The sequence below is a fragment of the Thunnus maccoyii genome, chromosome 14 (genome assembly GCF_910596095.1).
Source record: "Thunnus maccoyii chromosome 14, fThuMac1.1, whole genome shotgun sequence".
Classification (NCBI taxonomy): Eukaryota; Metazoa; Chordata; class Actinopteri; order Scombriformes; family Scombridae; genus Thunnus; species Thunnus maccoyii.
The window spans coordinates 7,847,295-7,863,258 of NC_056546.1; the positions used below are offsets into that span (position 1 = coordinate 7,847,295).

The 15,964-nt window shown below is 41.9% G+C and overlaps 1 protein-coding gene across 10 annotated transcripts in view; it reads left to right on the top strand.

The window, feature by feature from the left end:
• LOC121912203 (homeobox protein Meis1) overlaps nucleotides 1-15,964 on the top strand; it is a 166,744-nt gene that overhangs the window by 133,183 nt on the left and 17,597 nt on the right. For all 10 annotated transcript variants that reach the window (XM_042434336.1, XM_042434337.1, XM_042434338.1 and 7 more), the window contains one exon: nucleotides 8,420-8,496. In XM_042434336.1, coding sequence (XP_042290270.1) covers nucleotides 8,420-8,496 — 77 coding nt within the window. The remainder of the gene's footprint in view (nucleotides 1-8,419; nucleotides 8,497-15,964) is intronic.

Genomic DNA, 15,964 nt, shown 5'->3' on the forward strand with positions numbered 1-15,964 from the left:
AGTGAAGGAGCTTCATCTTTCAATAGCATAGCCTGCGTCCTCCTTCCCTCTTGTACTTGCCGCTCCAAAGAGCATAAGGGAGCAATTGTGAAATACCTTTACCTAGTTTCAGCATTCCCCCAACCCAGGTTCTTTTTACCCCCCTAGGGGCCAACGGTGAGTTTCTAATTAAAACGTCGGGGGCAAAAGGGTAATTATGATAATAACATAATAATATCACCAGGGTTATTAGAATGTTCTGTGGTCCCCAAATTGCTTCCTCAGAGAGATCAGATTTCAGTGGCATTATGTAAAGTCGAATTTCCTTGAAAGTCAGGTGAAATGAAATGGATTCCCTTTGGTCGAGGTGCAATCTGAGAATCTGATTCCCTCCTGTATGTCATAGACATTGAGTCTAAAAAAAGCCCTTCAGTTTCTCACCACAATGACATATCCAACCGCTCTCCTCGCTTACTTACAAGCTCAATTTAGTCCAAAGGGTTGCAGTGGTTAGGAAGTCTACCTGTTTGTTTAATAGTTTTTGTTTTGTTGCTTTAAACTCTCCTGTAATGGCACTTTGTTTCGCCGCAGCCTTGTGTAACAAGCTCCGTGTATCGTAGGTGTGTGCGCAACAAGAGAACATTTGTTTTTAAGCTTAGAGATCACTGCTAGAATGCTAGCTCCAAGCTACAGAGCTTGGAGCTAGCATGCTGATGCACCGAGGGGCATCCCGCTGTTTTCTCTCAGCTTTCTGTGGTACCTGACTGGGATGAGGCTTTGTGGATCCCTCCTACTCCACATTTATACACCCCCTCCATCCCAGGCAGCCCTAAGGCAGCCCACCTCCAGCTGTGGCTGCCGTTCACTGCGCCGCTTGGTGCAAGTACCGATTGCTTTGGAGTGCCTCCCCTCGCTCAAATAGGCGGTAATTACGGGCTTAAAGAGGTTTAGTGGTCCAGCAAACTACATAATCACCCCCTGAATTAGCCCCAGCTCATCAGCCTCAGTCCAACGAGCAGCGCTTACCACTAGCACTAGCTAGCATGCTGCACCCCCTCTTTATTGCACAGAGGGAAGCACAGCAGCAGGTGTTGTGCAACATCCGGCCCCCTTAATAAATTTAGCCTCCCCTGAGCTGGAATAGGGAGGACTAATGAAGCACGCCCTCGCTCTTAGTGAAAGCAAGCGGAGAGTACAGACACCACAAATTCAGCAGACAACATGAAATGCTTTCCCTCAGTATCAACAGACCTCACCCTTTACATACTGTTAAACACAACAATACAGCACTTTGTTAAGACTTGAGACTTGATATTCATGTGCATACATGCCATTAGCTTCAGTATACACATTGGCAAGAGACCCACCCAACTGTAAAGCACACGGATGATTGTCCACACCCTGTAGCACAGGACTGACTGCTACAGCAGTGGCTGTTGCCCTGCATTGTGTTATGTGCCCTTAGAGTTTTAGAAAAGCGAATGATGCTAATCATCAATTATCATAGTGGAGAAGCTGGTAATGCTGTAGCCTACATTGTCTAATCCAGTTTGTACTAGAGCTTTAATGACATACTTTTCACCCTTTTCCTCACCAGCTAACTAGATTTATCTCATTCCCATAGGCAAGAGCGCTGTGAGATTTCCCTAAATCAACAAAAGCTGTTTTTCAAGAGGGAAAATGCTCATTAATGAATGAAAAGCCTAAGAACATCTGTTTTTTTTTTTCCTCCATTTTCTTTATCTCCAGAAGAGATGGAGAGATTTGATGACAAAAAATTTTTGAAAGGGGGTCTCTTTGCCATTTCTGGTGTGTACATCGAGATTTAAAAAAAAAAAAAAAAAAGAAAAAAAAGTGGTGGTGAATTATTCATGATACAAGCTTTGAGATAGTTTAGTGTAGCCCAATGCCATGAAAAGGGTTGTTTCTGCTTTTTTTGTGCTTTACATCACTGAGTCAGGGGGTGTTTATTTTGCTCAGACTTTGCAGAGGGCACTCTGAAACTCTCATCCTGTAGTTGGTTCATATTGAGTCTCTCAAAAGATCTGTTTTTGCTCTGTTTTGTTATTTTGCATTGGAGCAGCCCGAATCAGAGGAAATTAGGTTAGGGGTGCTTTGTTTTTTTTCTGTTGTTGTTTTGTTCGCTCTCACTCCCTTTTCTTTTTTTCTTTAATCCCCCCTTTCTCCCAGAGCCAGGTTTGTTGCTGGGTCCCTGCTCCCTAATGAAGTCAAAGGGATGTCAGTCGATGCCACCTACACAGAAAGGAATTTCAAATGGCGTAGCTCTCACAGTGCAGCGTGAACACACACAGAGGATGAAACTTCCACTGAATGAGCAAGAAATTTTGGAAATTGGAAGCTTGTTGTATGAGATACAGCAGGCTTACAGATTGGAACGCTTGTTTTAAAGTCTGCACATGCTCAGGGTTCTGGGCATTTGTTGTTAGCATAACAATGTGCTTGCCTCCCCAAATATTTAAGGTAATCTCATACACGTCTGGCAGGAGCAAGGCTACACTTCCAGTAAACTGTGTGTTCCTGACTGTGTGTGTCAATGCGTGTGTAAGAGAGTTTGGTATGATGCCCTTCTAGCCAAAAAGGCCCCCGGATTAGCCGTCAGGCATTCCTGATGGGCAGCTCGGTTTCCAAGGAGATTTGACCTGGGAACAGTGAGGGGAAGAGACCTGGCCAAGTCAACGTTGTTCACTTTTACCTCAACTGCCATGCCCCAGTCAACAACCATGAATGTTGGTGTTTGCTATAGCCTGTACAGTGTTTCAGGTAGTTGTTGTTTACAGTGTCAGGACAGTTAAGTCTCTGTTTTAAGTGTGCTAAATAAAAATAATTAACCCAAAGTATCTTATTAATAACGGAAAAGTATACGAAAGAAAGTTGTTGCACATTAACAAATTGTTTACTGAGATTCATTGCATTTTCTGGCATCCGTTGCCTTGTGGCAAATCCCAACCATCTGGCAGTAAAGTAAGCTAACTCAAAACACCATTGACCCATGTCTGTTATCCACAGATTGTGCAGTGTCATGGCCTCTTTTTGAGGAACATCACATGACTGTGACAACATATGATTTCCTCTCTCTTATTCCTCTCTCCATCCTGTTTCATGGTTGCTGTTTTATAAAGGTAATGTGGCGTGTCAAGCCTTTTTTAATGGGATGCGCACAGGCTTGGGAAGCGTGGCTTTAAATAGAAATATATGCAACGATAACACCATAACACTAATGGCTAAGGAAGGAAAGGGATGGAGTAGACTGTGGCTGTACTGAATTGGTTGCCAAGGATGGAGTCACACACATAAAGATGGAGATGTATTAGTAAAATGCAGGTTTTCATTTAAAATGCAGTGTATATATATTTTGAAATATTTACACAATTTCTCAATTCATTCTACTGAAATGTGTGTGTTCACTAGTCAAATACTGCAAAACTGTGAGGTGTGTAAAGGTTTTTCCAAAGTGAATTTCACTATTAAGTGTTTTTTTTTGTTTTTTTTAAAAATCAAAAGTCAAATTGAAAGTAAAAAATATTTTGAGCAGTGAGGAGAGACAGCTGGAAAGAAAGAGAGAGAAGGAGAGAGATGGTTTTGCTGAGGAGGCAAGATGAAGAGAAGGGAGAACAGCAGCAAGATAAAAGAAGTATCTGAAATAGCCCTCCCCTCGTGGTGAACTGGAGCATCCCCGACAAAAGTGTGACTCAGGCTCTTGTTCTTTCTGGCTTTTTTCTTTTCCTTCTTCCTTTTATTGCTACAAGGAGGCTAAGACGAGGCTTTACACAGTGTAACCGTTTCAAAAATAAGAATTAGGGAGCTATGACCCTTAGGAAGTTCATTTTTTCTTTGGCTATAAAATTTTTTGGTGAGTTATGGCCCTTTCAAATGAGATTAAGATTTTGGTAGGACAGTTTGTTCCGTAAAGGTCAAAGGTTCAATTCGCACAATAGCCGTGTGTCTCGACAAAGTGACCTTGAGCATGGCACCAAGCAAATAGCCGCTCCCATATTGGAAGCCACTCTAGTTTCAGGTTTCTCAAGCATAAATAGAAATGCAGAAAATCAGTCTCTCATGTGAGGTCTGTAACTCAAAATTTAAAGTAAGATTTCTAATTACTGTCTTTATATTTTATCCACACAAAGAGAGCGTATTCTCTCATCATCTAAACCTGATAAAGCTTTATTCCAAGCGATTTTTAGTTGTTTTATTGGGCTGCCTGGAATAGTTTTCTCCTGGGTTAGACATGGGACAGAGGGAGTAAAGAGGGGTCTTGCAGAATATTTATGCTCTTATCTCTTTGTTAAACCCCTGGGGCTCCAGATATCCATTTCCATGTCTCCTCCCCTGCCTCCTTCTTCCTTCTCCCTCTCTCTCCCTCTTTTCTCCCTCTATCTATCCCTCTCTTGTTCTTGTCTGAGGGGTCAGAGAGGAAGGCGGTCAGACAGGGAGGGGATGTTACTGATGCTCTGTTACTCACCCACACACACACACACACACACACACACACACACTCATGACCATGCACGGCTGAACTTACTCGAAGCCCCAGCAAGCTCAGTGGTTCAAATGAGAACAAACACACACATAAACACACAGTCTCATGTCCGTGCACAGACAAACTTGCTAATATGAACACACGCAAAGAAACGATTCGACTCAAATGGTCACATATAAGACAACAGACATTCATGCGCACTCCCACGCATGCACACTCACACACACGCACGCGCACATACACACACACTTGGATTGATAAGACTCGCAGAAGAGAGAGAAGCAAAACCACACACCCCTCCTGGCACCCACATGCTCAGCAGAGAGCAGCGAGCAGGGTGGAAATTCTCATGAAAGGAGTTGTATATTTGGAGAAGACATATCATTAAGATAGGCGGAGGGAAGAGGGAAGGGAGGGAAGGATGCGCAGAAACTTTCCATCTGCTCTTTTAAAGAACATGTTATTGCTTTTCTCACTAAAGGCCTTTCTCTCTCTCTCTCTCTCTCTCTCAACCCGCTGAATCACAGCCAAAGGCCGTTAAAAGACCAGAATCACTCACAGACAATATTAAAACTGGGCGACTTGTTGCTGAGCGAGAGGCTAAATCACAGTGTTTTGACAGATAGGAGCTAATTTGGCGGTTTAGAAAGAAGGAGGACGAAAACAGTTTTGATGTACTGGCTCTCTGGCACTCTTCCACTACGTGTGTATCATTTTGTATGTGAAAACTCCGGTACATGTAGCACTTTTAAGGTTGTAATCAGGGCAGTATGCAGTGGTGAGAGATGTTTTCAGATCCTTTACTTGAGCTAAAGTAGCAGTAACACAATGTAAAGATACTTTTTATGTACTGTAAGTCCTGCCAGCACAACTCAAAGTAAAAGTATCAGCAAAATACTACTAAAAAGTGTACAAAAGTAAAAGTACTGCATCAGAATGGACCCTGCCAGCTTTATATTATTATATATTAGACTGTTATTACTGATGCAATTTATGCTTAAGCAGCATTTTCATGTTGTAGCTGGAACTCATTTTAACAAGTTTATACACTGTTGGGTCATTTAATCTGTGACATAATCATATTATAAGGACAAGAACCTCAAAGCGTAAATAAACTCAGTTACCTTCCACCACTGGCAGGATGTCTGTTGTAGAGAGTACACTCATGCCAGCATGCATATTTTTCTCCTAGTGCTACTGTCTGAGATTGAGATTGCGTGCGTGTCTGTCTGTGTGTGACTAGTTGTGTATATCTTTCTGTCTGCGTCTGTGTACTGGGAAGCTAGAGGGAGGGAAGCATCGAAACAGGGTGTATTTGTGCTGTACTGTGGCCCCTGGCGTGGCCGCAGCCCCCCGATATCACGAGGCAGACACTCCTGCTTCCACAGATCTACGACGTGTAGAATGGACACATTTGTCTCTTCATCCTCAATCATCTTTGTTTGTTGAGAAGAAAGACTTAAAAGACATGTTACTCACATGATTAGCTTTAATGCATCAGGAGTGTATGTGTGTGTGTGTGTCTGTGTGTGTGGTGCCTATATGTAAAGTGCAATATCAAGACATCAGATGACTCAAGCCCTAAAGAATAACGTTTTCTCACTTTCAACACACACACTGTACACACACACAGACAGGCGAGTGGCTCCACAGATTTTCAGTTATTTTAATGCTGATATTATCTGATCCGTCTACAGTATGGAAGATACTCGCACGCGCACGCCCAACACACACACACACACACACACACATAAAGGCACATAAAAATGGAGTGGACACAAATTTGGCCGGAGGCGACAATGCATTTATAACTTAGCGCATGAAATTAGCCTCCTTGTGTTCCCATTCCCCACAACCAATCACATGGACAAGGAACGGCTGGGAAAAAATCAGTCTCCTCTCTTTCTCTCTGCCGGGTCGTCCCAGCCTTAAACACAATCATGTTCATTATGCACTGAAAAAACTGTAATGAAAAAATGAAAATGCTGGCGCCGCACTGATTTTGCACGTCTGATTGACTATTAAGTGTGTGTGTTCTTGTTGGACATACAGTATATATTATACAGTAGTCATATGTATACTGTTGTTCACTGTAAGGGGATATGTGTAGCCCAAAACACACATTTAGCCGCTCCCTTATTTTGTTGTGGATTTGCAAGTTTTGGTAATGTTTTAAATTTCTGCGTATGGCAACTGCTATAAGTAACCACTTCAATTGTGCTCTTTTTCTATTTTAAAGAAAGTAAAAGTTACCTAAAATATTTTCTTTTTTAAATTTATTGTTTGAAATGATGCAGAGAATATATAGAGAATTTTCTAATGTATTTTTTTTATTTCACTCTACTGGTTAGTACATAATTTGCACCGTAGGTTGGCAAAAATAAGACTTTTGCAGAATGGATCATTTAGTAATATTTTATGATCCTCCTTATTTATGTATCTGTTCTTTCTTTCCTAAATGTATACATACCGTTTTTGAATCTACATATTTCTCCAGTTTGTGCAGTCCCTTCAACAATCTACCCTCTCCCTCGCTCCCCTTCTCCTCCCTCTTCTCCTCCTCTTTTATGGCCTGCCTATGGTGTTCAGCACAGTCCATGTCTTGTCTCCGTCATGAACAGCACATTGTCCTCCACGAACAAGACTCTGTGCAACTGTGATACCCCCCCTCTCTAATATAAATCAACACAGTCCCCGAGTTCACATTTATCCAATTTATTCATTCTATATATTTAAACAGGTGGCTCGACTTTAACTGTTCTCAGCTGGCTTCTGGAGGGGGGGTGGGGGGGGGGGGAGTGCAGTCAGTAGTTTTATTTAAAGACTGGGACTTGAAGTCAGTTTGGGTTGTCTTTCTAGCAATTGAACTGATGTTTATCATGCATTCATGTGTCATATTTATGAGTCTTTAAATAAACAAAAGATAATCTCAGAGTGAGGTGAAATAAGTTATCTTGCAGCAGTTCAAAACATCTCGTTTAAACAAATTCTTCCAAAAGTGACAGCCTCTAATGTCAAGATGATGAGGCTTGATTAAAAAATGTTGAGAGTTAAGACAAGATTTAAAAAAAAAAAAAAAGAAAGTTGAATTATTTTTGTGTGAAAATGTTTTTACATTGAAGGGACTTAATATTGTTTCACCCTCCCGCTGGCAGATATTTTCATATTTAAGATTTAAAGAATCAAAATGACATTAAATGACAATGTGTGACTTTGGGGGAAATTCATACTCCTGTGTTAACTGGTACTCAAAAGGATGAAACCTGGAAGGCTTTCTGTACTTTCTTACCATCACTGCAGTTAAACAGCAGAAATGACTCCAGCGAAGTGGCAAACTTAACAGAGTCATGTTATTGTATCAACTGCAATAAGGATAAAAGCAACCAGCAGCAATAAAGACAAGAGATTTTACATTCTGTTGTCTGTATTCCATCAGGTCAACGTTACATATTCCCCGTTCTCTGATTACATATGCAGAGGGGTGAAAGGGGGGCCGTCGACGTGAATATATTTGTGTAAGAGGCTGCCTAATTACCAGAGCTGGTTCTCCACTTCACTTAACTTTCTAATTGGCTTGCCTTTTTGGCTGCCATTAATTACAAGATTTCATATTCCATTAATGATCGAGGGAGAGAGGCACGTTAGCGTGCACATACTCACACATAGTATTTACAGTATACATCCAGATAGACATGCACACACAGACACATACTGACACCTACGCACCAATGAACATGAGCACACGTCTCATTTTCTACCTCTCATTATGCAGTATGGCTCTGTGTGTGTTTCTGAGTGTGTATAAACTGTGCAAATCAAACCCCTTTTTTTCAAGCAAGGGGCTTGAAACAAGAAACAAGAAGTTTCTTGAAACAAGAGGCTTCATTAAACAATCCATGGTCAGCCTTTTTTCATACATGTTGTCTTTCTCTCCTGCAGCATCCCTACCCTTCAGAAGAACAGAAGAAACAGCTGGCGCAAGACACAGGCCTCACCATCCTACAAGTGAACAACTGGTAAGTCATTTCAGAGTTTACATGCAGTCGATTTCAGGGGTTTGCTCCCCCAGGCTATCCCAGTTCTTAATGATTGGAATTAATGCCTCCACTCCACCCCTTTTTTCACACATACACACACACACATACACACACACACACACACCACTTACTGAATCATCCTCACCTAGATCAATCCATCTAAAGAGATATGGCCTGGAGTGATTTTCCAAACCAACAGCCTAACTCAGCCCAAACATGAGCATCCATGTTAATTAAGAGTCAAACTACCATCTGAAAACATCCAATAAAATCATCCAACATGCACAAGTTATACAAGAATGATTACTGGAAAAGTGGTAGCTCTGAGACTAATTATAGGGTTTTTACTTTGACTGACTTATTTTGGGGTTTCTGGCTTTTTCTACCATTATCTTTCACTGTGATTAACATTTGTTTTAATCAGCTGGTGAACATCTCATTTAACATTTATTCTCTCTCGATAAAACATTAACATTTATTCCCAGTTTATGCACCATATTATTATTGAAACCAGCTTTTTTTCAGTGATAGTTTGACACACACTGTAGTTATTTCTACAGATGACAACAACAAATTTATATTCCAAATAATATTTGAAAAGATTGCAACACTGTAAACTTAAATTAAGAAACAAAAAAGTGATTTTTGTCTTTGTAGCAGCAGCTGCTTATTATCCTCTGATCATTATTCTATTAAAATCATTTTATTGGGTGTCCACTGACCGTATATCATTTTATACATTACTATTTAGTACTTCTTCATGATGCATTTAGCATTTTAAGTTGTCCTTGTTAGGAAGGAGCTTAGCTTAGAAGTGCACCGCCTGATTGCTAACCTGCCTTTGCAAATTAATGCCCTGTAAGTGCCAACTAGCCTGTTAATTGGGCACAAGCATGACTTGCTGGGGCCATAAAATAAGGCTGCTAACTAGCCGTTTTAACCTTAGGTTGCACTGTAAAAGGTAGAAAGGGGCCCTATGTCCTTGTGCGGCTAGTCTTATCAGAGAGATGGCTATCAGCACATGCTTAGTGTTATTAGCCATGTCTAATTAAAGGGGCTGGAGTCTGGGTAACTGAGGCAGGGCCCAGGCAGAGGGTGTTTGATCTGAGCGGCCCTTAAAATAATCCTTGAAAGTATCAGTCAGTTGCTAGGTACGAGCATGAAAGTGGAGACTGCAGAAAGGCAAAGAGCAGCAGAAGGAGAGAGAGATAGAGAGAGAGAGAGAGAGAGAGAGAGAGAGTTAAAGAGCCAAACGGAGTGAAAAATAGATGAAGAGAGAAAGATAAGGAGAGAGGGAGAGAAAGAGATGAGACATGATAAATCCCCATTACCAGCAGTCTAATGATGTTAACATTATTCCCAGCCATTGTTCAATCTGAGACCTCAGAGACAGACGTTAGATTAGGGTATGGTGTATCAGTCTATGGAGAATTCATTTTATACCGGGCCAAAAACAATACACACACACACACACACACACACACACATACGGACACACATACGCACACACACACACACACACACTGGGCCTCCTGACCAGAGGGAATCCTGTAGAGGTTATCAAATCACGTGACCCCCCCTGAAATCCATTGGGGATCAATTCCTACAGCTGAGATAAAGCCAAGCTGTGTGTATCTGTGTGTGTGTGTGTGTGTGTGTATGTGTGTGTGTGTGAGAGAGAGAGAGAGAGTCAGACAGAGAGTCACATGAACAGTAGCTTGGTCACTTAAGGCTGACTGTGTGCTCTCATTTTGTTTGTTATTTTTATTGGTAGGGGGATAGCAACACACCCTGAAGGTGTGTGTGCGTGTATGTATTTGTGCAAGACCAACACACACTGTGTAAATCGTGGGAGGTTAATCTCGGTTTGTGGAAGATGTGTGTGTGTGTGTGTGTGTATGAGTGTGTAAGAGAGGGGAACCGGGGGTGGTTAATCTAAGGGGTATTAGCTGTTAAACCCTGCATGCTGGGATCCCGCTGCCCCCTCACATTTTGTTGTATTCAAGTGTGTGTGTACATGTGTGTGTGTTTGTGTTTGTGTGTGTGTGTGTGCGCGCACGCTTGTCCACAGGCGTATTTCCATGCACGGTTCTTTGAGCGAGCGAGCAGTACATTGTAGCATGGAAGCTTGATCGAGTGGGAAAACAATATAGTGAAAAGACACAGGGTGACAGAGAGATAAAGACAAAGAAATGGAGAGAAAGATAGAATGAAGAGAAGGAGAAGAAGAGAGGTAAAGATAGTGGAGAGGTAAAGAGAAGACAACAGAGGAGAAAGAAAGAGGAAAAAGACAATCACAGAGAGAGAGAGAAAGAGAGAGAGGTTACGTTAGGGGAACTGCCATTTCGCAGGCATGTTGTTGTGCTGGTTGGGAAGCCCTGTCATTGGGTGTCTCCATAGCAACCCCTGGTGATGTTACCTCCTGACCCACTGATTTGGTGAAGTCAATTTCCCTAGCTGTGATTCTGTTTGTCAGTGCTGTTGAAGAACACACACACAAACACAAATGCGTGTATGTCTAAATTCTCCGTGTTGCACACACACACATACAGTACGCGCACATACACACATTTTTTATCAAGCATTCACTTGCACCAAATCAGGTCTACAAGTGTGAAATCAAGCCAAAGAGGACTTCAGAAAGCATAAAACACTTAGTGGGAGTCTGTTTCACGGTCATACGCGGGTGATCGGTGTTGGATTCATGTTGAATGGCCGCAGATGAACTGTGGGTCATCCATGTATGTTGTCCCAGCAGATGATGAAAAACACGGACAAGTGACAAATAAAATGCACAGTTCGATCCTCACGTCACATGTTTGAGTGCAGAACATTAAGAACACACACTCTCCTTTTCTTTCTCTGTCTTATAGTGTACACACATCTCTTTATACACATGTGCAATGTGCTTTTCTTCACATAATACGCATACACCCACCTACTGCCTGTCTCTCTCTCTCTCTCTCTCTCTTTCTCTCTCTCTCTCTCTCTCTCTCTCATGCACTCACGCACTCACGCACACCATAGATGTGTTAACACACATGTTGGTGTGTATTATTGATGAGCGAGCACGCGGTAGGGCTCAGCAGATTAAATAAAAATGCTAAAGGCCGGCAAGGGGCGCAGATCACTCATGAATTATTGGCAGAAATACGCTGCACCAGGGAATCTCAATTTGAATGGAGAAAGTAAGTGTGTGTGTGTGTGTGTGTGTGTGCTGTAATGCATGTGGCACATTTACAAAGCAAAATCATATACAGAAGTTTAGACACATACTGTACACACCCAAATGCAAATACGACACATCCCTACATAGTAGCCTAAACAGTATATACTGTACACACACATTATGCAAAGTCACACTTCCTAGACAAGAGTATTTACACACAGTGTACGACACCTATACAGCAGGCACACACAGATAAGTCACCACATGACACTAACAAACACGCAATTAAATGTTCGACAATGGTTTTTAATGATAGGCACACAGTAGATCTTTTTAGCAGCACACATTTTGACTGGTTATAGCAGGAAAAGCACAGGTGGAACTGATCATGTTAAAGATGGTCCAGTTCCATTCAGGCGTCCAAGGAAGCTGAATCATCACCAGGGTCATGAATGTGGAAAAAACTAAATGGGATTCAGCCCCCCTGTTAATGTAATCAATGGCACCTGTGCTTTTCCTGCTTCGACATGTCATAATATCTGCTGTTACACATACAACATAGTGTACATGCCAAAGATATCTTGATGGATTCATTTTCATTAAACATACTGGGATACAAATGTAAAATGTCAAATCCAAAGTCATAAATTAAATACACAGAGAAAAAGACTATTTTACTGATCAGATTTTGAAGACACCAAGTGGTCATGAGACATGTGGTTTTTTTAACTGTTAACACCTCATTATGGTTTGCTGTCCAAAAACAACAACAAAAACACAATTTGTTTGTTGCAATGCAAACCAAACCACTAATACTGTACGTCCAGTTCAGAAACAAGTGAAACTCTGGACCTCAGAGAGTTTATGAGGGATAAACTTGTCTTTATTTTTGCAAAATCAGTGACATTTTAGAACATTTTAATTTTATTTCATCCAACCGGGATATTGTCACACATTGGCCGTAATAGAAGCAGTTTCAAGCAGCTTGAAGCAGATCAAACCAGTCTTACTGCTATTTGTAGATGAGAGGCAAAACCGTAATTGAACATTCCACATTGTGTGTAAAATAAAAATATAGGTCAGTAAAGAAGGAAGTGAAGAGGTCATCAGATCAGGTTGTTCCAGATTTAGGTCTATCAATGCTGAAAGTGTCCTTGAGCAATACAACTCTCTACCTCCTCACACGTTGTAAACCACTCTGAACACGAGCAGAAGCCCGAAAGCTCAAAGTGTAATATATAAAATGTCTTTCTTTCTCTCTCTCCTTTCTCCTTCTCTGATTATAGTCAGTATCTCTGCTAAGTTCTCCTAACGCTCCGGTGATGTAAAAATCGATGGCGAGGTCATCAGGTTTCCCTTGTTGGCTGCCCCTCCCCTTCCTGCCTGCAATTTAATAATGCCCCTTTAAAGGCAGTGTTTAAGCCCTGCCGAGCGATTGTTTTGTCAATAAGACCTCCTTTTACGAACGTCTTAAAAGCATAGACAGGGAGAGAGCGAGGGAGAGAGAAGGAGAGAGAGAGAGAGAGAGAGAGAGAGAGAGAGAGGGGTAGTATTTAAGAGGGAAGAGTGGACGGAGGTGGAGGCTACTTAGGAAGGAGCAGCGTGGCACGTACATACACCGCTTATCGGGTTTCTGAAAGGACGAGCAGAGGGAGAGCAGAGGAGAGGAAGAGGTGAGGGGAAGGGGACGGAGAGCAAGTGAGAGGGGGAGGAAAGAGAGACTGGCGAGGGGGTGAGAGAAAAAACAACACGGATCGAGAAGAAGAATATACCGACTGTTGGTTTCCTTTTAAGTTAATTGCAATTGTGTATAGACAGTTTGACAAATTTGCACATGCAATGAACATGCTAATGAAGCAAACAGAATCAAAATTGTGGGATAGTTCTTTATTTGGGTTGTCCAAAGAGGTTTGAAACAAACCCCCTGGTTAGACAAACTTATTTAAAAGAGGAAACAAAAGCAAACTGTAAAGTCATTACCCAGACTGTCCTTACAGTTTACTGACCCAAACCCTGCTTCAACTTTGACCGTACTTGTCATAGTTGTGTATGTGTAGTTTCTCTGTGCAACGAATCATTACCGACATCTTGTGTGCACTCGCTTTTGGTTTTACTGCCAGTTAAAGAAGTTTTCAGATAATTTGGTTAAACTAGTGGCTTGTTTATCTAATTTCCTGATTGGAGTCTGACAAAACTGCAGAGTACAATCCTATTACGAACAACAGAAATGACTATGAAACTATAAAAATAGGACTCAAGTTGTAATAAACCAGACTTTAAATAATATGAGAGAAAGACAAACAGGTTAAGTGAGATGAGTTGCATGGTTCAGTATGTTGACAGGCTGGAGAGACAGAGAGAGAGAGATGCTGGAACTTGTTCACAGAAAGACATCTGAGGTGTGTGTGTGTGTGTTTGTGTGTGTGTGTGTTTTGGAATTAGCAGGCCCAGTTTCAGACTGTGCCCTGAAGCTTGGTTCATACACTGCAGCTCTGTCAAGTTGCTTCAGCCTGAAACTCCCTGACATTACAGCAAATACCACACACACACACACACACACACACACACAGAAACACGCATTCACACACACACAAACATGAACTCACACTTCACACTAGTTATGACCTCACCCTCAGATTTCAACACTGAGTTAAAATGTGAGAATCATTTCAAAAACAATATTTTCTTCTCCCAGTTTGAAGTGTGTTGCTACCAATAGCCTTTTACAGGAATCTCTAGCTTGTGCAGACACGACTCTGTCTTTACTGTATTATGTCAACAGAAATACGTGTAGCCGTGTGTGCGTGCGTATGCTTATACACATATAGGTGTCCATGTGCAAAGACACTGTGAACCGAACACCACCACTCCTCCCCCTCCCTCCATCTTACTCTCTCTGTTTCTCTTACATCACAGCACGCCGCCCGAGGCCAAACCTGCATTTCTCTTCACTCGCCTCTCTCTCTCTCTCTCTCTCTCTCTCTCTCTCTGTCTTTTTTATTCCCTCTTCTTTTTGCCCCGCTCCTCTCCCTCGCTTTTCAACCTCCTTTTGTAGTAGGAGAAGGGTGAGGGGGGGGGGGGGGGGGGCCAAAACATGAAAGGCGGCAGAACGTGAATGCCAGGGTCTGTGTTGAAGCACACATGGCCGCTGTCGCCCTCGCCGCCATCAGTCAGTTGTTGTTCTCACGCTGATGTTTTCTTGTGTTGATCAAACGCTGTTGAGAGGTGAATCAGCAGGGATACGGAGCAAGTGTTTTGTGCCAAAATTAAATATCTAGGAAAAAATAGGACACCTACTCCCACAATTAACAGGCAGACAACTGACATTGATTTCATGCAATTAACATAAGTGATGGTTCTATGTCAAGGATTTGTAGAAAGCATAAAATGATGAGGCTAACAGACTGTTTCTGCTGGCACTGATGCACATGTGGTGACTGTTAGCTGCCACTGAGAATCCAATCCTAAAGATTTATCCATTATTTCTAAAAGTCTTAGTGAATCTGATATATATTGATATACTAATCTTTGAGTAGAACAAGCTAATATTTTAATGTGAGCATGTAAATCAATGGAAAACAATAATATCACTTTTTGATTATAGGTATTATCCTCTTTTCCTCTCTTCCTCTTCTTGGCGTTTGCTGACTCTTAAGTGTCGACTGCCTAAAACTGCCTTTGCCAGTTTCTGGGCATTCTGAGGGAACCCCATAGTGATGGCTGCTGTGAGCCAGCGGGGGGAAGTGACACGCACAGAGACAGGATATGACACGGGCAGTATGGGGGGATTTAGGTCAACCACTGTGTGTTTGCCACAGTCCGCACTGCAAGCCCTGTCAGCAATAATGGCTCTGTGTGACATTGTGGTCATCTGTGTGTGTGTATGTGTGTGTGTGTGTATGTGTGTGTGTGTGTGTGTGTGTGTGTGTGTGTATGTGTGTGTAAACTGAGATTTTTTACTTTTTAGTGGCTACATTTCTGTTTTTATTTGTGAACATGCTGGACAGAAACACACACTGTATGTATTTACATGCAAATACATATGCAAAAATAACACAACAGCAACCAAAACCTAAACAGATGTGCACAGTGAATGCAGAAACGCACACAAGGCTGTTACTACTGACAGAGTTTCTATACGTGCACACACACACACACACACACACACACACACACACACACACACACACACACACACACACACACACACACACAGAGCAGCACAGAGTCACTCAGTTGTACACACAGTCACACAGGCGCACATACATTTCGATCCAA